The following is a 25,592-nucleotide window of genomic DNA, read 5'->3' as shown; positions in this document are numbered from 1 at the left end:
CTATTAAAAAACAAAACAAAACAGAACATCCTACTGAACCTTGTTTAAAGGACTGTTTTATTTATTTTCCCATCACCATTTATTCCTGCTATGACCTCATCCATCTCTACCTCCACCCCCACAATCACCAGACTGTTGTCCATGTCCATGAGTTCTCTCTCTTTCTTTTATTATTTGCTCAATCCCTCCACCTTCCCAAATTCCCACTCCCACCATCCAGAGCTGTCTGCTTACTCACTATCTATGACTCATGTGGGATTTGATAAACAAACTGAACTACCAAGCAAAATAAAGACAGACTCATAAATAAAGGAATATCTTTATGTTCAAGCTTTCTTATTTGATTTAAAAAGAGAAATGTCAAGGCATTACAGGTGAAACATTGATAAATCTTTTTAATACCACCACGACTCAAAAATTTTTTTTCTGTCAGATTATTTAAAAGAAAAGTAATTATAATAGGGAGTCCTAATATTATTATTTTAAAAAGTCTGTCTTTTCAGTTAGAGAGAATTGAGTTTCATATTAACAATTGAAAATGCTAGAAAACAAAGCCTGGCTTATTTCCTCCAAGACTGGTATTCTATTTTAGCATACCATACTGTGCTATCTAGAAGACTAATACATTTCATTGTGTTAGTTAAAAATTGTAACATATCCTTCTTAATATAATCAAGTAACAGTTTGTTCTATCCAATGTCTTGAGCATTACCAATTTCTCTAAATTTGTCAAGGAAGATAATTTTTCATATAAAATCTCAAAATAATTATTGTGCCAGAATATTGAGCATAATAATTTCCATGACCACCATGGCTATTAAAATATTGGATAGCTCTGGTCAGTGTGGTTCAATTGGTTGAGTGTCATCCTGTGCACTGAAAGGTCACCAGTTCAATTCCAGTCAGGGCACATGCCTGGGCTGCAGGGCTCCATAGGCATGCAGGAGACAGCCTATTGATGTTACCTCATTTCTTTCTTTCTTTCTTTCTTTCTTTCTTTCTTTCTTTCTTTCTTTCTTTCTTTCTTTCTTTCTTTCTTCCTTCCTTCCTTCCTTCCTTCCTTCCTTCCTTCCCTCCTTCCCTTCCTTCCCTCCCTTCCCTCCCTTCCCTCCCTTCCCTCCCTTCCCTCCCTTCCCTCCCTTCCCTCCCTTCCCTCCCTTCCCTCCCTTCCCTCCCTTCCCTCCCTTCCCTCCCTTCCTTCCCTTCCTTCCCTTCCTTCCTTCCTTCTTTCCTTCTTTCTTTCTTTCTTTCTTTCTTTCTTTCTTTCTTTCTTATCTTTCTTTCTTTCTTTCTTTCCTCCCTCCCTCCCTCCCTCCCTCCCTCCCTCCCTCCCTCCCTCCCTCCCTTCCTTCCTTCCTTCCTTCCTTCCTTCCTTCCTTCCTTCCTTCCTTCCTTTCTTTCTTTCTTTCTTCTCTCTCTCTCTCTCTCTCCCTCCCTCCCTCCCTCCCTTCCTTCCTTTCTTACTTCCTTCCTCCCTCTTTCTCTCTCCCTCTCTCTCGCTCTCTTTTTCTCTCTCTCTTTCCCTCTCCATTCTTCTTTCTCTAAAATCAATAAAAATATATTTTTTAAAAATATTGGAAAGATGGAAAAAATTTATATCAGAACAAAAATATGTTTTTATGAATAAAAGTAGTCAAAGTTACTTAAAGTTGAGGATTTTTTTCAGAAGAAATATAAGAGAAAGAGAAGGAAAAGACATCACTTTACATATTTTGTGTGTATAGGTCTTACATACATTTATTTAATTTCACAACCCTGTGAATTAGAAATTTATTCATATTTTATCAAAGGGAAAAGAACTCTAGTATTGTTAAATTACTTGCATAAGGTAATTTTGCCTGTATGACCATAGCTGTGATTCAAACTCATGACTACATGGCACATTCAAATAAATGTACCCAACTATCCTGCCTGCCAATCATTTATTTCAGCTTCTCATGCAACACTAAAAGCACAGACTAGGGGGGATAAATGGTGATGGGAGACTTCACTCAGCACAGTGAACACACAATACAGTGTACAGATGATGTGTTGTAGAACTGTGCACCTGAAACCTATATAATTTTGTTAACCAATGTCACCCCAATAAATTCAATAAAAATGAAAAAAAATAACTATCAAGACACATGCAGTGAGGAAATAAAAGAAAAGAAAATCTAGGACTAAATAGCAAATTACCAATCTAGAAAAACATTTGTGAAATGTTAGAACTAGAAGAGACTGTGGACATGGCATCCCATCCTCTTTGATCATTATCAGAGTATTCTGATCAAAAACCTCCATTCATTTTAAAAATAATTAAAAGCTTCTAAAATGAGTACCATATAAAATACTTTTAATTCTTCAATTCATTTTCATGTAGAAGAATGAATTTATTCATTCTAGAATAAGTATATAAGGACAAAAATTGGAGAGATTGAAATAAATTATAGTTAAAGAAGCAGTTTTCTGCCCTAGCTGGTTTGGCTCAGTGGATAGAGCATTGATTGGCCTGTGGACTAAAGGGTCCCGGGTTCAATTCCGGTCAAGGGCACATGCCTGGTTGCGGCTCCATCGCCAGTAGGGGGTGTGCATTAGCCCTTTGCACTGGCTTGCTTTTTTCTCGATTCCTTTATTCTACTCGGGATTTAATTTTTTAAATACCCCAGATTTTACAAAGCGCAGCAGCAGAATAAAAAACTGGAGTTTCTTTTCATACAAACTTATTTATTTGGATTTTTTTATATTTCAAATTATTGATACATTCAATACAATTCGACATACGAGCTACTACCTATGCTAACCCTGTCGAGTCACACTCGACATCCGAGTGCAAAAGGTTAGGCAACTGATCAATTATCTCTCATCATTGATGTTTCTATCTCTCCTCCTTTCCTCTGTGAAATCAATAAAAAAAATATTTTTTAAAAAATAAGTAGTTTTCAGATAATACTAGTAAGTGCTATGTGAGGCTGGAATGGCATATTTACATAGAGAGTCTAATTCAAAGCTGGACATCAGAGACATTAAATAGGTAAAAGTTCCTTAATTATATTAGTGATCAGACCAAGTGACCTCTAAACTTCACTGCTAATATTCAAGAAACACATGTATTATTTTCTCTCCTTGGCATATAAGGAAATGGGGTGAGAATTCTGGTCAGGATAGTTCCATAAAAATTAATTTCTAAGAAAGCCGACAGAAGCTGTCATACATCCTTGAAACAGTTTCATGTCTTAAGTTATTCCCAAGTGATGGAATAATAATAACCCTTGCACTTACTATATAACAATTATATAAGTGAGTTTAAAATATATATCCCTATACTCTAAAAATTAGAATGCAAGTTACAAACATCTCTTTCTTTATTACTGGAGCAATTCTAAATATAATCCAATGTGTATCTGATGATTGGCCCTTTAGCCACCTATATTCCTGTTTCATTCCTACAATATTTTTTAATGAAAAAGATGTATGTCTGAGGTGAGAAAGAGATAAAAACTATGTATATATGTGAGTTGAATCTAAAGTAGTATCACATAGTAAGAGAGAAAATGGACTTCAAAATCCACTACTGCAAGATTTCAAACCTATCTACAACCCCTACTAGCATTGTTACTTTTATCAACATCCCTTAGCTTTAGTCCTTCATAAATTAAAGAATATATTTAATTCTTAAGGTTAGTACAATGACTATTTTATATATAACACCTGACACATAGGAAGTGCTTGTTTAATGGGAACAAGGGCTTTATCTTTTGAGGTTTTGTTGATGCCCACAATCCACTCTGAAACCCCCTTTACACCTACTTCTGGCACTGGATCTGAAAAGGTGAATACATTTTTAAAAATTTTCCAACAGTCCAATTGGTGTGACTCAGTGGTTGAGCATCAACCTCAGAACCTGGAGGTAAGGGTTCAATTCCCAGTCAGGGCACATGCCCAGGTTGTGGGCTCAATCCCTAGTGTGGGGTCTGCAGGAGGCAGCTGATTAATGATTCTCTCTCATCACTGATGTTTCTATCTATCTCTCTCTCCCTCTCTGAAATTAAAATAAAATAAAAATTCCCTGACACATTTGGTTGCCTACAAAGAATAACTAGCTTAACAAACATCTTCTCAGTACTGTAGAACAGAATGACTGAAATGAATTATTTTGATAAGCCATTGCTTGTGCCTGGTGATTCTGAACTATATCTGCATAAAATAAACAAATGTAGAGTTTGAAACTCAAACACATTTACACCCATCAGGATGGATATTACTTTTTAAAAGCTCAAAATAACAAATGTTGGTTAGGCTCTAAAAAACTGGAACCTTTCTACACTGCTGGCAGGACTGCAAAATGATGCAACCACTCTGGAGAATAACATGGTGGCTCCTCAAAAACAGAACTGTTATGTGATCTAGCAACTCCTAATTTCAGGTGTAAACTCAAAGAACAGAAAAAAGAGATTCAGAGAGATATTTGTATACCAATGTTCACAGCTGCATTTTCACAACAAAGTGTGGAAGCAACCTATGGGTTCATCAGTGGATAAATGGATACACAAAATGTGGTATATACATAAATAAAGTATCATCCAGCCTAAAGTGGGAAGGCAATTCAGATACATTTAACAACATAGATGAAACTTGAGCACATAATGGTAAGTGAAAGAAGCCAATCACAAATGTGTACAATTCCACTTATCTGAGAAATGTAGACTATTCCAATTGATAGAGACAGAAAGTAGAATGGTGGTTGCCAAGGGTTGGGAGAAGGGAAGAGGGAGTTATTGTTTAATGAGTATAGGTTCAGTTTGAGAAAATGAAAGAGTTCTGGAGATGAATGTAGGTGATGTTGGCACAAAAATGTAAATGTATGTAATATCACTAAACTATATACTTAAAAATGGTTAAAATAATAAATTTTGTTATATATATGGTGTATTCTTAACAATTTTTATTGAACACGCGCACACACACACACACATGCACACACACGCACACACATCTGACCCAGCTAACTTAAGTCAAAATGTTTAGAGACCAGGCCTAGGCAACTGTACTTTTAAATGAGTGCTTTGTAATCCCATGATCAGGCAGGAAAATCACTCCTTTAGCCAGTGGAGGATTCCTGCCAAAAATATTACTTCCTATCTGTATCTACTGATGTTTCAACCTTCACAATATTTATTACTATGTTAGACTAACAAGGTTTGAGATAAGAATACTATTTTTTAAATATCTCAACACCTTTGAATTATATTTTATCAACGTCTTGCTCTATAAATTTGATTGACAATTCAGTAACATATAAGGTCATTAAAGAGAAATAAATATAATTTGCCTTTTTGCATACCTATGTAGGCTACTGGGATAAAAACAAAATTAAGTATTATTTATCTAGAACTTATTTTCTAAATTAAAAACACAGACCTTCCTTTATACAACCTTTATTATCTATGAAGAAAAAAAAGCAGTATTTGACCAAGAACAAAACAATTTTAATATTCTTGATTTCCATATATTAAAGATTACAGTGTAAAACAAATGGCAGAGTATTATTGTATAAGTAAATTAGAATTAGATAGGAAGCTGAAATATATTTCTCATGCAGAAGCCCGATGTAGTTCTTATGTACTAAATCTGACACAGAGCAAAGGAACATGTACTTTGGGATTGATTCTAGGTTGAATATGTCTTTGCAGTTTTACAGAGGCTTCTATAAGCCAAGTTTGCCCAAATAAATGATATAAAGTGTATGATGTAAATTGACATAGCTCTCAGCTAACAAGGAATTATTTCAAAATGATACAAAAAAACAAAATCATTATTTTGAGTTTATCAAATAGTGATTCAGATCAAATAATGGTTCAGAATTTGCATTTTTATAAAATACTATAATCACATAATCATCTTTGCATATTATCCCCACTGAATTTCAATTCTGGGAACACCAATTTTTCCACTAGAAAAATGCCAAAAAGCTCGAAGCTTTTAAACAAAGCAGCATTATGGTACTACCATGTCTCTATTGTGAAGCTTGGATCAGACCTATCTATTGTTTCAGACTATTGTCAATAAATGCCATCTAAGCATATGTAAACAAGTGAAAATTAAAAGCACTGTGAGAGAGTTAATACCTACATTGTATAATCCATTTATGCAGTGCCTTTAGACTATGGAATCTCAGAGGGAAGGCATGGTAGGGTGGGTGGGTTGGAAGAGATAAACCAAAGGCTTTGAATGCATATATGCATAACCCATGGACACAGACAATAGAGTGGTGGAGGCCTGGAGGGGGATGGGGCCGGCTATAAGGGGTCAATGGGAGGAAAAAGGGGACATATGCAATACTTTCAACGATAAAGATTAAAAAATAAATAAATATAAAAAGAAGTTTCATAATGCATTTTAAGAAGGAAAAGATAGTTGGGGTGCATTTCTCAAATGCTAGTCTTTTTCAAATTCAGAAATAAGTACAGCCATAATAATATAGCAGCTCTGTTCACCGAAGGGAATAAAGGCTCCAGAAGAAATATCAACACCTCTCTTTTAGTAGCCAGAGATTTATTGCAAAGGGGCATCTGTTGGTATATGTGACAAGTTTTGCAAATGGATAGGAAGAATTGGGAGAATTAGATAAGAACTCTAAGAACTGATCCTGAAAAGACAGAAACAATAGGTACATACATATGGCTAAGTATATGACTGGCCTTTCAGAGAGCAGTGTCTTTCTTTTTCACCTCCCTCCAATTCTTGCTCATCTAGACATAAGATTAGCTATTCACATGTCTATCTTTCTTGGCTGGATTTTGAGCAGTTTGGATTTAAAAATGGTCCCCAACACACATAACTTTAGGGATTTTTTGTTGAATTAAATGTAACCAAATTAGCTGCTGTTCCCAGAGAGCTCTGGACTTAGCAAAATAACACATGTACAAACAGCTGTGCCTGGACAGTGTGGTGCATTGGTTGAGTATCAGCCCATGAACCAGGAGGTCAAGATTGGATTTCTAGTCAGGGCACATTTCATGAGTTGCAGGCTCGATCCCCAGTGTGGGGTATACAGAGAACAGCTGATCAATGGCTCTTTCTCATCACTGATGTTTCTATCTCTCTCTCCCTCTACTTTCCTCTCTCTGAAATCAATAAAAACATATTTTAAAAAAACCAGCTGTGAAATGACAGAAGAGTACTGATCTAAGTCACAGCTACACCTTTCGCCCCTAATTCCATGTCCCCAGAAATCTGCACAAGCAGGTGAAACACATCAATTTGTCCTGAAATCTCTGGATCTATTTAAATTCCCTTTCTCTATTATTAGTCTACTAGAGGCCCAGTGCACGAAATTCGTGCACGGAGGGGGGGTGTCCCTCAGCCCAGCCTGTACCCTCTCCAATCTGGGACCGCTCGAGGGATGTCCGACTGCCCATTTAGGCCCGATCCCAGTGCGATCGGGCCTAAATGGGCAGTTGGTTATCCCTCTCACAATCCAGGACTGCTGGCACCCAACTGCTTGCCTGCCTGCCTTCCTGATTGCCCCTAACCGCTTCTGCCTGCCAGCCTGATCACCCCCTAACCACTCTGCTGTCAGCCTGATTGATGCCTAATTGCTCCCCTGCCAGCCTGTTTGCCCCCAACTTCCCTCCTCTGCTGGCCCGGTCACCCCTAACTGCCCTCCCCTGCAGGGTTGATCGCCTCCAACTTCCCTCCCTTGCATGCTTGGTCCCTCTCAACTGCCCTCCCTTGCAGGCCGGGTGCCTCCCAACTTCCCTCCCCTGCTGGCCATCTTGTGGTGGCCATCTTGTGTCCACATGGGGGCAGGATATTTGACCACATGGGGGCAGACATATTGTGTGTTGGAGTGGTGGTCAATCTGCATATTACTCTTTTATTAGATAGGATAGAGTCCTGGTGCAGGAGTGGGGGCCAGCTGGTTTGCCCTGAAGGGTGTCCAGATAAGGGTGGGGGTTCCCTTGGGGCATGGGGCAGCCTGAGCAAGGGGCCTGAGGTGGTTTGCAGGCCAGCCACGCCCCCTGGCGACCCAAGCAGAGGCACTGGTATCTGGAATTTATTTACCTTCTACAATTGAAACTTTGTAGCCTGGAGCGGAGCCAAGCCTCCTGCATGCTCCACCGGCAGCCATTTCTGTTTGAGTTAATTCACCTTCTATAAGTGAAACTTTGTAGCCTTAAGCAGAGGCCTGAGCCTGGCTAGGGTGTGCGGAAAGCTTTGCTTTCTCCGTTACCGCGGGCAACCCTGGCCTGGTCTCTCCAGCTCCATGGCTGCCGCCATTCTGTTTGAATTTGTTTACCTTCTATAATTGAAACTTTGTAGCTTGAGTGGAGGCTTAGGCCTGTCAAGGGCAGGCGGAAAGCTTGTTTCCCTCTGTTGCCTGGGAAACCTTTCTCTCGGTGGCTGTAGCCATCTTGGTTTGGTTTATTTGCATACTCACCCTGATTGGCTGGTGGGCGTGGCTTGGGCTGGTGGGCGTGGCTTTGGTGTAGCGGAGGTATGGTCAATTTGCATATTTGTCTATTATTATGTAGGATTGATTCTAATTCAATGCCATGATAGATACCAAGTGGAGAAACTCCAAACTTGTTTGGAGAGTAAAATTAGGGAATGATAGAAAGCACATTTTGCTCCTAACTCTCACTTCAGGGCACCAAATATCAAATTGTGCAGGGAAAAAAAGACTTTTGAATCAAAGGTGATCCTTATAGATATAGCACTTCAATATAAGCAGAGACTCTAAACAACTGTCAGAAAATACTGCTAAAAATTCCAGTAATTTATCACTTACACACCTAAATTAATATGTGACCCAAAAAACAATGTAGGGTTAAGGAAGCAAAGAGAAAAGAAGTAAACAGAAAAGTTTTAAAGCTACAGCATATCTATCCAAAAGCATTCATTAAAATGTTTATCATGCTACTACTTTACTTTATCCATGCATTTCTTCTTTCCTTTGTCATCATAAACATAGAATATTTATGCCATATTCAAAAAGATGCATGTCCTCATTAAAACTATTTTTCAGTCCATTTCTATTGTGTCAAGTCATGATTAGCCACACTAATGAAGAGAAGTAATGGCACAGAAATTTCCAGTGCAGATAACCAAAGCAATTTATTTAGCACATCGGTATGTTTTCTTTTATTTTAATGCAGATTTAATATGACCAAAATAGTTTTACTTAAATTCATTTGAAGCCATTATATTTTACCAAAAGTCTTTATTTTTTTAAAACAAGCCAAGTGGAAATGTTCTGATTAAAGAAAAAAAATTATGTGAGATGGAAAATCTGTGACAGTTAAACCAAAAGGTAGATAAGATATGTATGAACAATTAGTTAACTTTACCTAGAAGCAAATTTACAGGTGCAAATGTGTTTGTAGATGTGTAATTATGTATAAGTTTATGTGTGTATGTATATGTGTCTATGTTTATGCATATATGTACCGAGGAATTATAGGCTGAAAAATGATGCCATTTATATTTTGAAATGTTAATTTACATGCTCATTAATGGTACTTTACTTTCTGCATATTTTGTGAAGCACCCTATAGAGGTGGAAGTAGATGTTATAATAAATATGGTTTAAAAATGGCATAAATATAAGCATAAAAATGTAATGCTAGATCTCACTCACATGTGAGATATAATTATTAACATAAACTGATGAACAAAAATAGATCCAGAGATAAATGGCAGGGGAGATGCAGGGGGTGAGAGGTCAACCAAAGGACTTGTATGCATGCATATTGGCATAACCAATGGACACAGACACTGGCACGGTGGGGGCTTGCCCTCGGGGGTGGGATTGGCTGGGGGGGGTCAATCAGGGAAAAAGGAGACATATGTAAAACTTTAGACAACAACAAAAAAAAGTTGATACTTTGAAAAAATGCAATGCTAAGCTAATTTTTCCTCACTCTTTTCAGGAAATATACAAATTTCCAAAAAAGAAAGTGAAAAATCAACTTATATTGATGTGCTATGCTGTTCATAAACCAATGAAAAACAGCATATAAAAAATTATAAACATTCATAAAAGTCTTCTATTTTCTGTTCAACAGCTCAATTAGGTTTTGAAAATAATACTTAACAGAAGAGTATATCATCAGGAAAAACAACAAACATTAGAAGTCAACATCTCACATCTATTCTTTCCAAATGACGAACTCTTATCTTATTCAGAATTGAATGGGAAAAGGATGTTTTTCCTTACTCCTCAGTATGGTCTACCAATGGCTTAGTTAAGTTTACTCAAAGCCAAAAACAAATACATGTATCTCAAACTAACTTTTTCTATATAATACTTTCTTATGTATATTTACCAACAACACATGTTCCATTAATCAAAACCCAGGGTCTGATAGTCTACAAAATATTGTCTAAAACAGAGAAACAAAGCATCCAGTTCTATTTCTAAAGTTCATTCAAGTAAATATTTATTTTTAAAGCATAAACTTTAAAATTATGTTAGTATGTCATTATTTTATTTTAAAACTATCATACAAGGAACAGTACCACATAGTAATTAGGAAATGGGGTTCAGGGGTCAGATTGCCTGGACCCAAATCCAGACTGTCACATTGCAGGACTATGACCCTGGGCAGGAGCTTTAACCTCCTTCAGTGCCTCACCTTCCACATCATCTGGCAGTGGTTACTTTGAAGATTAAATGAACTAATATATTGAATACTTAGAATAGTGACTCAATACATGACACTCAATAAATATCAGCTATTATCATGTCATGATCTTTCTCTTTGCCTCATAAATACGATGTTTTTTGACAAGTTAGTAGGCTGAAAACCTGTTTGAAAATTAAAATAAATCTGTTTTTAGGTACATAAGGTTTTGGAAGCTTCCCTATAGCAATCTTTTTTTATTTTTTACTTTTTTAGTGAGAGATAAATCATTGTTCAACACATCACCACACACACACACACACAGCATCTTTATTGTAATTGGATGCACTGCATATGGCAAATTTAAGTGTTAATATCCATTTCATACATAACTCTAATTTTTCAAGGTTTATAATTACATCATAAAAATTCATTTCCCAAGAAAGCTTGCAAATATATCTCTGTCTGCATGTCATTATTTTTTCATTGCTTGCCTTTTGGTTCATTTCACTTGACTTATTAGTAAGCAAATCAAAATTAATTTTTTTGCAAATTTTAAATGCATACTCCACAAACAAGGTGGCCACATGAAGTACAGAAGAAATAAGCTAATATGAAAGAGGGGTTTTGGATATGAGTGACTTTTTCCTATTGCAGATTAATATCAATGTGGACAACAGTCCCTGTCTAGGTCCACCCAGGTTGGTTCCCTCTTAGAGAGACTGGCTGTTGAAGCATTCATTCAAAATATATAAATATATAATCAGAAGTTCCCAGGCATAACCTAAGCTTCCTTTAATAACACATTATGGCTCTTTCTTAAAAATTATTTCTATTTTTAAGTGATACTACTTTATGGAGTAATATCTTTTGTAAGTTTAGGCTTTATAAAGTAGAAATTTCTTTTGTTTCAAACTTTAAAAAGGAAAGTCTCTAGTTCTAATATTTGTACAATTCAGTAAACAAATCTGTTTAATAATTTATATCATAATCGTTGCACTGAGTTTGGTGTTTTCATTCTCATTGTACAGGTAGAAGTACTTCCTTCCCCATGCATAATGCCCTGCTTTTACTTCTCAAGTAAGCAAACCAGAGCTACACACTGTGTGTACAGAGGTATGGGGAAACCCCAATTATATGTAAGACTTTTCCATTTGGGCCTAAGACCTAGCTGAGTCTACTTACCAGACAGGTCTGCTTAAATAAAAGTTTTTATTAACTGAGAAAGAGACACCAAAGCCATTTGTTTTGAATTTTTACACAAATATGTCTATTTCCTAGTGACTGTACTTGAGACTATATTCAAAATTGGAGGAAGTGACTTGTATCACAAAAAGTGGGCATGGTATAGCTCAGAAGCCTAAATTGTAACCTAAGATCTGCATCTAATAATAAGAGTCATCCTGACATAATCATGTTATCTAATAAATATATTTTAACTACATTATTCTGAAATGAAAGCAATTATTGCAGTTTTTTCATTCATCTAAGCTCTTAAAATCTAACCAGACAGTTAATATCATGTTCAAAACAGTGATTATAGACATGTAAAGATTTTATATTTTAAAATAATTAGATTCTTACCCTGATCAAAGGCCTTTCCTGGACTCCAAGTTCGGAAATAATCATCCTAAGGGGAAAATAATGTAAATTGAGTGGATATGAGTTATTACAATGGAAAGAGTCATATAAAATCTAAAATAAAATAGAAAATACAGAAGCTGAATACAAACCTCCACTTCCTGTAATGGCAAGCAGCAAATTATAAAGAAATAAAAAAATAAAAAGAACAAGAGAAAAACAAAGTTATCAAAATGGAACACATTATTTACATGTTATAGAAATATCTTTCAATAAATGTGTTCATTTTTCATTGCAAGTCTATGGTTACTCTCACAATTTAACTATTTTGGTTTGCCACTTTATTTAAATATCATAATGCAATACTTTCAATTGCAATTCAACATGCAATATAACATGCAGATAATTACCCTGATCTAATAAGCTATAAAAGTATCTTGCCAGTGTCCAATTACATAACTTTATAATGGTAAATGGAACCATTAATATGGCAGGAAAAATACCAAGTGATTTTCCACTAGACTATAAGGTATAAATATACTTTATGTAAATCAGTCACTTATTAATTGATTATCTAAGGAGTTAATCAAAATGCAATTGGAAGCTTTAAAAATGCACACCTAATTCAATCTTGCCTAAAGTTTAAATCTTTTATATGAAAAAATCATTACTATATGTTTACTACCCAGTGTGTAAATATAACCATACAACACAGATGTGGGGTAAAGTATAGTGAAAAAAATTTACAAAGAGTAAAGACAAACTGACTAACTTTACTTTAGTAATGGTTTTTATACCCTAAAAGTCTTGTACACATACATACTTCATACATATCACCTTTTATGTTAAGTAGAACAGATTTCACTGCTTCAATGAATAAGCTATTTTCCCCATAGTAAGAAAAAGCACATTGCGAAGCTCCGTAATGAAACATTTCCTAGCTCAATACTTTTGGACACACAAAGTCAATCCATTGGAAACACAGAACACAGGAAATGCAGAATGGCCAAGGAGAGTCTTTGAATCTCCTTCCTAAGCTCTTCGCTAGTACCTTCCAAAGAACAGAGAGGAAAATGTGGCATATTTTAATAATGGAAATAAATACATTTCTCAATTTTATTTATTCAAAAATTGTAAATTGCTACAAAACATTTCTTTATTGTGACTAATCATTTACCACCTTCTGCATTCCCACCTCACCAACTTCAAATAAAGAGATTAACCAAAGATCTTATATGCATAGCCAATGGACATAGACAATAGTGTAGTGAATGCCTGGGGCTGGTGGAAGGAGGCAAAGGGAAGAAAATGGGGGACATCAGTAATACTGTCAACAATATAAATATAATATAATATAATCCTATGTAATAAAAGCCTAATATGTTAAGTGTCCAGTCATCTAGTTGGCTGTTCAACCAATCAATGCATAATATGCTAATGACATTCTAAGGCTGCTCAACTGCTCGCAATGACGTGCACTGACCATCAGGGGGAAGACAGTCAACTGGTCAACCAGTCACTATGATGTGCACTGACTACCAGGGGGCAGACTCTCCAACAGGTAGATTAGCTTGCTGCTGGGGTCCAGCTGATCAGGACTGAGCAAGATGGGCTGGACACGCCCTGGAGCCTTCCCCTGGTCCCTCCCAGCCCTGATCGTGCACCAGTGGGGACCCTCAGCCTGGCCTATGTCCTCTTGCAATCTGGGACCCCGTGGGGGATGTCAGAGAGACAGTTTTGACCCAATTCTGCAGGCCAGGCAGAGGAACCCCACTAATGCACAAATTCGTGCACTGGGCCTCTAGTATAATATAATAAAAATGTTCTTATAAAAAAAGAGAGGGGCAATCTACAATAATAGGTTCTATTCTGCAAAATTATCCAGGATTAGATTAAAGGAGGATAACACCACTGGGTAATTAAATAAACATTGATTGTTCAGTCTCTTTTTAAAATCTCTTTTAAAAAATCGTTTTAGCATAATAGAATTCTTGGACAACTAAGATTTTAAATTAAAAGATTCCACTCAAAGTCTCTAAAGTTTAGCTGGGGATCATATCACACTCATTTAAAATATTTTCTTCTTTTGATTACATCTCACTGTTCGGGGATGATGACTATTTATTCATTTCCTGCAGGAAGAGGGATTGGAGCTTTCCTGAAATATAACTACAAGCTGGACAATGAGCACAGGAGTGATGAATCTGGAGACAGGAAAATTGGTATTTTAAGGCTGGCTTTACTTTTTACTAGCTGCACAACTTTAGAAAAGCTGATGACCTAAACCTCAGAACCCTGTGAATAAAGCTGGAAAATAATACCTACCTATCTGGTAAGGTTGCTGGGGTATTTGTTATACAAAATGTAAACTAGCAGCACAACATCTGGCATAAAGGAGAGGCTAAAGCATACTTGTTCATCACAAGGGTAAGATTCATCTTCCTCAATATCTTTGGGCCACAGCACCATTAGACATGCTCTTATCACTGCAGACAAGGTCTTTTAGTTTTCTTAGAAAGAGTCAGAGACTCCTCATAACATTTGTGAAATGCCAAATGTTAGATGTAATGAGCCTTTTTAAAGCCTACATTTATGACTGCAGCATTTAATGCAACAGGGCAAGTGTTTCTGCTATCACCTCAGACTATTCTGAAGTGGTACAGCTTCCAGGGGCATCATCCAAAAAGATGTGGGTAAGTCTTTATTGCAATGGTGACACCATCCATGTAAATAAGACAGATCTAGAAGGGGGAATAGGTGTGGAACAGACACTAATAACACTGATAACATGAAAGCAACATGTTTGACACAACACATAGTGTTTGAAATACTCAAGATCTTTACAGATTAGCAGAAATTAAGTGTATGTACATATAATGTTATGGTAAAATCCATCCTCAACCACTTTTAATTTAACTTCCTTCAGAATAGCATAATCACATTGAGTTAGTCTGGGACCACAGTTATAAAAACCTATAATCATAATATAAACATGAGCCAGGTTCTTTTGGCTATGTCAAGGGCAATCTCAAAGTATGGCCATTGTGGGGATCTGATACAGTATTAAAAAAAAAGCAAAATAGCCTATCAGCTATTTTTAGATATTTTTCTTTGTGTCCTCATATCACTAGACTTTTGTGTGTGTGTGTGTGAAGATGGTTTCACCTCATTATTTCTTGGGAATTTTGCCAGGATGCGAGATAAAAGTGTGTTCACGTAAGTGTTCATTCAAGCGCAAATCTTTTGCGTCAAAAGCTTTGTGTGAATATTGGTTGTTCTCAGGCTTTAATTTAGATCCAAAATAAACCAAGGAGGGATTTAAAAAACAACTGCAAGAAATGCCCTCAATTGGAGAAGTGCAGGTTCCCATGACTGAAACTAAGCCTGAGTATTCCAACAGGCAAAGTTGAATTCCTGTCACTCTTGTCCAAAAGCTTACACCAGTGAGTTACAGCAGCAATATTACAAAGGCAATTTCTTATACTTAACAAAATATTTGTTAATTTAAAAAATAATCTACATTAACAAAATTTGATTTTTGAATCCTGTTACTTAAACTCTTTCCTTGTGGTTTTAATGCTCGATTTTTCCTAATTTTAAATCAAATGCATATTTAACGTAGAGCACAGTTTCTCAAACTTGGCTTTAATGATACTTGGGCCAGATATTTGATGTATTGGGGGAGTGACTGTCCTGTTCACTGCAGGCTGTTTAGCAGCAACCCTAGCCCCTAGCCAGGAGATACCAGTAGCAACCTCCCTAAAGGTGTGACAAATAGAAATGTCACCAGGTACTGCCAATGTCTCCTCAGAGGGAAAAACATCACCTTTTTGAGGACTACTGATCAGATTTATTGGGAAATACAACAAGACAAATGAATCAAAATATCCTACAACAATGGGCTACTAACAATAAAGATTTTCTTCACATACGTTTTAATATATTGAAATAACATTGTATATTCAACTTTATATACCTTTATATACAGGTTTTTTTGTGTAACATTTATTAAGAGCACTTTAGAATTGTATTAATGTTTTTTTCAAAATATATAATGCCTAATATATCTTTGTGTAAATATTACCATCATTTAGTTAGCCCTTCATATGTCTATGCTTTTGTATTGTTTATAACATTCTGCTCTAACAAACAACTCATACATAAATGACTAAGTATTTATTCTCTTATAAATATAGAATATAAGTTTAGGAAGGTGGTCCCTGGGAACAAACACCATACCCAGAATAAGAAACTAATGTTCTGTGACAATAACTGGTTAAAACCAGGCTTTGACCAGATAGAGTAGATCGGAAGGACACATTTATATCCAAAGATCAACTGTTGAATTCAATAATTCACTGCTACATCTGTACTGATGTATCCTCCCATTGCTTGAAGGAATAACAAGGTTTGAAAAACTAGGTCAGGGATTAATTAAGCATCCTCATAGATTTTGATAAGTAATCACTTGGGAAAAGGAGTCTTGATGCCCAAGAACAACTCAACCCCTAGAGGTAAACATAAAAAGGGTGATGCTCAGGCATTAATGTTAACCATTGTTAAGCCACTGAATCTGTTCCAGTGTCCATGAAGAGCTGTATAGGCAATATATTTGAAAAGATATTGCTAGCTAAGGATGACACTTTAAAATAAAAATCAATAGAGATACTATCGATGCCTACTGGACACAATTTTGTCCTACATTCCCATAAGCATTCTGTAATTTATATTGCACAGCTACTATAAAGTATTTTAAGCTAAAGAAAAAGTATTCCACAAGTATAAAATTAGACACAGAAGATTATACTTTTGGAGACACATAGCAGAAATAAACTGGGTGTTAAGCTGATGATTATCAATGGTGGGTATTTCTGATACAGCATACTAATATACTAAAGATATGACAGTCCCATTCTAGCTGTGGTATAAAATCTGATGGCTAATCTATACCAAAATTGACCAGGTGATAATATTTTCAAAGTACTTCTCTTCCCTATCTGAAGTCTGATAGAATATCTCAGATTTTATACAGGACCTTTGTATGCAGTGAACCATTTGGAATACACACAGGCATTGAATATATATATTCATGCATATATGTTGAAATATATATTTAAATATATGGGTATATTATAGGTGTATAGTAAATTAGTTCCTGTTTATGACATTTAGATAACATTTAAGTAATATTTTAGTCATATGAGACATCTCACAAGTCAGATATATTTTAATCAATTATAGCTATGTAAACAAGAAAATCCACGTGGTATAAGGTTCATAAGACTTTGTTACAAATTCGCAGAACTCCCTTGTATATGATTATGGAAACCTAGAAAGTGTACTCAGAGAGACTAAATAAATAAATAAATAAGTTCAGCTAGGGTATTGCCAACTATATATTTAGACACTTTATCATTACAGCACAAAGAATTCTATGAAGCCATAACATTGGCTTCATAATACACTAAGCAAGAAAGCAATTTCTCTAGTTTGCTTTTTTTTGTTGTTTGGTTGTTTGTTTTAATTGACAGTCACACTTGATAGTACTTTTTTTACTCTAAGGCATTTATAAGCATATTTTACTATATTAAGTACTTATACATTTTCTTTCATTAGTGATACACTATTTAAAATGTAATTTGTAATAGTTTACCAATAATGGATTCCTCCAAAAGCAGTAGTGTTTTATCAGTGATGTCATTCATATAATATCTCACATTTTGAATAAATTGATTAAAATTTTTAAAAATTCCAGAATTAATAATTACAAGAATTTAAGAATGGTACAATTAAAAAAAGCAACAATTTCAATGGATGAGTTAGACATTTAAAAAACAAAGATGAAGATATATCATCAGGATATCAAGGCCAAGAGTAGTTCTGATACAGTTAGAACCGTCTATCTTCCACTTACTCTATTTCAACTGCTCTTAAGTTTTTTTATAGAAATTAAGATTAATAATAATGCCTTTAAGCTGTGGAAAGATTAGACAATATGTGTAATGTATTAGTATAGTTTCTAGTTCACAATAAGCACATAAAAATTGGCACCTATCATTATTATAACCAGGAAAACATTCTAGTGATTGTCATAATGTCTTTCTTAAATTAGCATCATACAAAAATAAAAATATTTAATAAAATACTTGGTATATGCTAGAAGGAAGATTGTTAAGATATGGAACAGGCAGTGGGAAAACAGCTTGTTAGTATCTCATTGTGGCCTCTGGATTTTTAAGCCAAATGCACATTAAGTATGACCTATTCACTTCCCAAAGATCTATCAGAGATTTGTCACTTTGTGCCTGTGACACCCAATGATTCCAATGAGCATTTATTGTGCATTCAATAAATGCTCAGGAAAAAGTAAATTAAGTGAAACATAGTCTGTGACTTTAAGGAGCTCAGAATCTAATGTGAAGGCCAGAAGCACTCCATAATTGGCTATTTGAAGACAAACCTGTACAAATTATGATGGGAACAAAGAAAGAAAGCAAATCTACACTAATAAAAGAGAAAGATGCAAATTGACCATACCTTCATGACACCTACCAGCCAATCAGGAGTAAGTATGCAAATTAACCCAACAAAGATGGCGGGTTAATTTGCATACACAGGCACTGAGCAGCCGGGGGCAGGACGCTTGTGTCATCGCCAGGGCGATGATACAGGTGTTCTGCACTGCCCCAGCCACTCCGGGCCTCTGGGCAGCTTGGGAAGGCGGAAAGGCGGCTCCAGGGCCAGAGCAAAGGCAGAAAGGCAGCTTCGGGTTGGAGCAAAGTCAGTGCTGGCAGCCAGCGGAAGAAAGGCCCATTCTTGCACGAATCTTCGTGCATCAGGCCTCTAGTAAATCTATAATGTTCTACATGGGAAGTCTTCACAGGGAAGGCAACTTGTAATCATGCTCACATAGGATATAGAAACCAGAAAGTTAATGTTCCAAGGGCGTTGAGATAGTATCTAGTCTTCCATAACTTTAGAGATGAAGAATCTGAAGCTCCTGTCCTATAGGAGTAGATAATCTGCACAGACGGCCTTCATTAATTGCTTCGCTTACTATAACGTCCATCCGACTACTCACAACAGATGAAGTCTCATCCTCCTCCCTTTGTTAACAGTGTGGCTTTCATGCCTTGCTTGACCAATAGAATGTAGTAGAGTGGATTTCAAGAATTTGTAGGGCTAATTTACAAAAGGCTTTTCATTCATTCAGCCACTATGAGAGAAGCCCAGGTCACATGGAGAAGTCACTGCTCTATATCCCAACTTTCATCTAAATTCATTGCCAGCAAATGAGAGAGCCTTTCTGAACTTCGAAATGACTTGAAACCCAGCATCCATTCTACTACAATCACTTATTAAAGAACCAAAGTGTTAACTATAGAACTGAGCCTAGTCAGAGCATAGATGCATGAGAGATAATAATAAACTGGTTTTAAGTCCCTACGTTTTAAGGTGGTTTGTTACACAGCAATTAATAACTGGAAAGCCCCCAAAGCATATAATTAGACAGTTACAAATTTCCAAATCTTGTTTATTATGTCTTTCATAACAGCATGTCTTTGTATACATAGATACTGAACCTCCAAACTGCCCTTTGTTCGCAGGATTTAAGCTGTGATCCATTCAAGAAATCCTTACAACATCAATCCTTCTGGGTGTCTGATGCTGAACAATGGCTTTTAGCCTTAGAACACAGCTACTTGACCTTGCAGAGAACTTTTCAGAACAAATCCTGATGAGTCATCAGTATCTTGGCCCTGTATATACATATCAATCTATGCTCTATTGATTCTTTTCTGGGATTTTCCTCTTTATCCACTGACTTTGTTTCTCTTCCTAGACTTTTCAATCAACCCCTAATCCCCATAAAATATCCTGCATCTAAACCTATTCACCTGACTTCCTAACCTGGACCTACTGGCCTCTATGTGGATAAGTCTTGCCTCCAAAAAAACCACCCCTAACCCCTAATACTTTTTCCCCACAAGCCAGTAAAAGACAAAAGGGTATATGGCTTCAAATTTCACCCTAATTGGACATAGTCACAAACACATTCAGGAAGTAGAGAGAGTGTGTTGGCCCTATATCTCTTCAGGGAAGGAGATATTGGACCAAAGGTCCCACAGTCAAAGACCCTATTTATTTCTAAGGAATAAGACAATCAACAAAATGTTTATATTTAAGGGAATTACAAAAGGCATAAAGATCCCTGATTTTTAACCTTACTGCAACAATTATATTTTCTCATTCACATCTCAAGAATAAGTATAACAAACTGTTGCTCTACTTATTGACAAAAACGATTAATTTTGTATGTGTACATAAGAATAAACTTTGCAGGATTTCTGTATTTTGTGATTATCCTCTAAACCTTCTCATGCAAAACCTTCAAGTTTCTCTAAAATTAACTGTTATTACTTGTTATGTTTCAATATCTCAGGTTTTGCTAATTCTATGAGCTAAAAGATAGCAATGGAAACCTGTGTGTCTTAATGTGTTGTATATTATGACAGTCTCATTTACACATCTCATCCTATTATGGGAAGAATTACTAGTATAATTTTTAAGACAGCAAATTTCACAAAGAGGCAATTCCCCTGTGTAAAAATACTTAGTATGTGATTTGATCACAAGATAGAGTAAGTAAGCATCGCATGACTGTAAAGAAATTACCTATATGAGATGAACTATCTGTTTCAGGTCCCCAAGTGTCACATTCATTACCAAAGTACCACTCATTTTCCATGTGATGTCCTAGGACCCTGAAAGAATGCATTTATAACACTTTGGTGAGCCTTTTATTTTTTAGAGAACATTTCATGCTCCCTGATTCACCACAGATTAAACACATAAATAAAATATATTGTGCGAAAAGGACAGTGCCATTGGGATATACCTCAATGGTCTCTGAAAAACTCTGCAAATTGAGGTACAAATCCTTCTGGATATATATGGATGAGTACTGGTTACTATTACATTGATATATAAAACTTAAAGTTCATTCACATCTGGAAAAGAAGCAAAAACACGTTCTTTTAATTAATAAAATAAGGACTTTTAAATATTTGGAATCTTCATTGTAACTACAAGAACATTAACATACTTAAATTGGAGCTGGGGAGGAAGTGGCTTGAAGTTACCGCTCATGTGCTCTGTAGAGGGAATGGTGCTAAATTCTTTATGCATCTGTAAGAGGTGAGTACTTCCAATATCATTTGAATTTCACAACTGAGGAAAATGAAGCAGAGATTAAGTAATCTGTTAAAATTATACAGCTAGTTAGAAGTAGAGGTGGGATTTGAACCCCAGAAGTGTGGCTCACAGAGACTTCATGCTTAAACATTACACTATACCACAGGTCAGCATTCGTGTCCCATGGGCCAGGCCCACCACCTTTTTCTGTAAATTAAGTTTTGTTAGAACACAGTCACACCCATCCTTTTACATATTGTTTATGGCACTCATCACAGCAAAGTAGAGTAGTTATGACTGAGTCCATACGGCCTGCAAAGCATAATGGCCTGCAAAGCTGGTTTCATACTATGATCCTATTCTATACTACATCCATAAAACATGGTTATGAAATAATAAGAAAACAAAATTTAATGGAAAACATCTCTATTTCCACACAGAAAAGCAAATCTCTTTAGAAGGGGGGAAAAGTATTTTAGATGTTTAATGTTCTGAATCTATGTGATTCATTCCCATAATATCAAGGCTTCTAAATTTTCCAAATATTTCATTTCCCCTTTCTGACCATAAATCTATCATCTAGCTTGTATATAAAGCTATAGATGAGCTTATTTTATTTTCACCACAGGAAATCAAAATGAATAATCTGGAACCAAGGAAGAATATGATTCTAAAAAATCTGTATGATATATCACACAAAAAAAGTTTAAGTTTTCTTTATTGTTGAAAGTATCACAGATGTTCCCTTTTCCCCCCATTGACCCCTTCTAGCCTGCACCTGCCCACAACCCCAGGTCTTCATCACACTATTGTCTATATCCATGATATATGCATATATGCAAATAAATTCTTTAGCTAATATCTTCCTACCCACCCATTCACCCTACCTTCCCTTTGAGATTGGACAGTCTGTTCCATGCTCAAACGTGCATTAAATATGACATCATTATCCTCAATTTAAAATGAAAACCAAAGAATAAGTTAAGGTAAAGAACCTGTTGATGCTATAAAAGTATTTCTAATCTTAGAATACTTTCCAGATTAATAAATCAAAAACTGTTATTGTTTAGTTTGGGGGCAAAATCCAGTATGAATATCCCCATATTTATTTCATATTATTTTGGTATTTATGCCATTTTCTTAGTGTTCATAACTCATAACTTTTAAAAACTCTATAAAACTAGATATTGAATATAGTTCAAAGATAAGAATGTGTATCATATCAAAGGTAAATTTTAGAAAATGTTATATATTTACATATATAAAATACATATTATCACTCTGATAGTCATTAGCATATAGTCAATGAAAACATGGTACTATTTAAAATATGAATTAAATAACTGTATAAAGTAGAGAAAATTTTACATCATAAATGCAAGCAAAATAATATTTATCTTTTTTAGAATGTCCTACCTTAAAAACAAGGTGTGTTAGTTATTTCATTATTTAATCAATAATATATTTCTGTTTGTTTTTTTCTCCACAGCAAAAGTAAGCCTTTTCAGATTCTATACTGATAGATAGTAGGGAAAAATTTTATAAGTGAATTCCAATTACTTCCAACTGGGTACTTTATGATGATTAATACCTGTGAATGACATCTTTTTGAACATAGGTATTTTTAGATACAAATTGAAAGCTGGTTTGCTCCCATTGAATCTTTATTTTTAAGACAATTTCCAATTTGTTTTCATGGTTATTATCATTTTATTTCATCCTGTGTAATTTGAGATTCTCATGCACAGTTGCCATTACCTGTAGTAATAGTGTTATAGTCATAGTTCACTGGTTTGTAAAAACCTTTAAACTAAAGTATGATTTATTCTTGCCCTGGAAACTTGGCTTTGTGACTAGTATCTTCTCCTTAATCTTCAGCATTACAGAGATGGGAGACTTTCTCAAAGAATGATCCTTTCCTCAATTCAAAAATTGGGTGTATCTTGAAAATTCTATGTATCTTGTAGCTTGTCCCTTATTTAAGTTTTAGATTTCAGATTTCTTGAAACACTGAAATGATAATACCACCAAAAACATCAACACAATAGGTTTTTTAATGTCCCAGTATACCAGACAACTGGAAATGAGAGTTATAATGTGTAGTGAAGGATTATATTGAGGACAAACAAAAAGAATAGCGATTTTCAACCTTTTTCATCTCATGGCACACATAAACTAATTACTACTAAAATTCTACAGAAAACCAAAAAATATCTTATATTTTTTTGCTTATCTGACAAAAAATAGGGATACTTTTTATTAATTTACCAAAAATAATAATAATAATTACCTACTATTTTTGCTTCATAGTGACTTTTTAAAAAATCAGCTGTCTTGCTTGTACCAGTATATAAGGTTTTCTGGTAACAAGAATTAAGCAATCAGATGTAACTTTATTATGCAACATAACCAATAAGATGTAACACTATTATATGACCTATATATTTATAGGTCAAGACAGAGCATTAATACCAAATGGCTATTGTTGTGTTGACTGTTGTCATTTTTTATTTATTTCACAATTTAAGGAAAAGAGGTCAGTGCCCCTGACTAAATAATCAGGTAATGCATGTTTTAAAAATTCTTGAGGCACACTGGTTGAAAATTGCTGGCTTGGAACAACAAATCTTTACCTTATATTTTCTAACGTTCAAAAATCTGGCCAAGCTAAATGCTGCTGCCACAGAGTCTCCCAATCAAGGTGCCAACCAAGCTGTATCCTCATCTGAAAGTTTCACCAAGGGAGGATCATCTTCCAAACTTTCAAATATTGGGGGGGGACAAAGGTTTTGTCCTTCCTAAATTTTGGATTGAGTATTTCAGTCCCTCACTGGCTCAGTCCTAGTTTCTTGCCACATGCTCTCTCCACTTGCCAGCTCACACCATCATTTTCCTTAGTATGAGGCCTTCAACAGAGAGTGAGAGAGGAAGTCTAAGACAGAATATGATCTTTCATACGGTAATTTCAGATTAACATGCAATTACTATAGCACATTTTATTTGTTAGACCAAATTTAAGCACAAAAGCATGCGTACCAGGATGTGGGGATCAATTGGGTTCCATCTTAGAGGTTTGCCACCACAAGGGGGTGTTAGAAACTAGTTTACTCATTTTACACCACAATATTTCATTTTCCATTGTCAAGAGTCTCAAGAAAAGGCATTTCAAATGTCACTCGTTTCTTTAATTTTAAGATTGTGTAAACTTCACTGTGTATACCTATACTATGCAGCAATGCTTCAAAACCTATTTGTGGTGAAGAATCAGTTTTATTTTCTCCCACCATTGCAGAAGAAATAAGTACACAACAAAATAAATGATTTTAAAATAAAATAAAAACAGACAATAAAAGGATTCCAAGTCAGTTACAGGTGGAATCCATACTCAAATGTAAATGAGAACACAACAACCCAAAATCTATGGGGCACAATGACAGCAGTCCCAAGAGGGAAAGTCACTGCATTACAGTCCTATTTTAAGAAACAAGGAAAATCTGAAGTAAGAAATCTATTTCACACCTAAAGGAACTTGAAAAACAACAACAAACAAAGCCCAAAGTGAGTAGAAGAAAGAAAATAAGATCAGAACAGAAATAAACATCATAAAGTCTAAAAAAGCCATACAAAAGATCAATAAAATCTAGTGCTCGTTCTTTGAAAAGATAAACAAGATTGACAAACCTTTAACCATACTCAACCAGGAAAAAAAGGACCCAAGTAAAGAAAATCAGAAATTAAAGAGGGTAAGTAACAACTGACAGCAAAGAAATATGAAGGATTGTAAGAAAATATTATGAACAACTATATGCCAACAGATTGTAAATCTAGGGTAAATGGATAAATTCCTAAAAACAATCAATCTTCCAAAACTGAACCAGGAAGAATCAGAAAATCTGAATAACCAATTACAACCAATAAACTCAAAACTGTAATAAAATAAAAATAAAACACAAAATGTTCATTGCAGTATTATGTACAATAGCCACGATTTGGAAGTAGCCCAAGTGCCTATTAGTAGATCAGTTGATTTAAAAAAAATAAATAAATAAAAAGCTGTGGTACATTTACACAGTGGAATTGTACTTGGCCATAAAAAAGAAGCAAAATCTTACCTTTTGTGGCAACATGGATGGACCTGGAGAATATTATGCTAAGTGAAATAAGCTAGTCAGAGAAAGACAAACACCATATGATTTCACTTATATGTGG

The 25,592-nt window shown here is 35.3% G+C and overlaps 1 protein-coding gene across 1 annotated transcript in view; it reads right to left on the bottom strand.

Moving 5' to 3' along the window:
• The window catches only part of SPOCK3 (SPARC (osteonectin), cwcv and kazal like domains proteoglycan 3), a 354,386-nt gene that overhangs the window by 200,547 nt on the left and 128,247 nt on the right, over window positions 1-25,592 (bottom strand). The window contains exon 3 of the mRNA XM_079770309.1: window positions 12,192-12,237. Coding sequence (XP_079626435.1) covers window positions 12,192-12,237 — 46 coding nt within the window. The remainder of the gene's footprint in view (window positions 1-12,191; window positions 12,238-25,592) is intronic.

This window comes from Cnephaeus nilssonii, assembly GCF_951640355.1.
Source record: "Cnephaeus nilssonii genome assembly, chromosome: 5".
Taxonomy (NCBI): Eukaryota; Metazoa; Chordata; class Mammalia; order Chiroptera; family Vespertilionidae; genus Cnephaeus; species Cnephaeus nilssonii.
The sequence above is the reverse complement of the archived record's forward strand: the minus strand, read 5'-3'. Positions and strand labels throughout refer to the sequence as shown.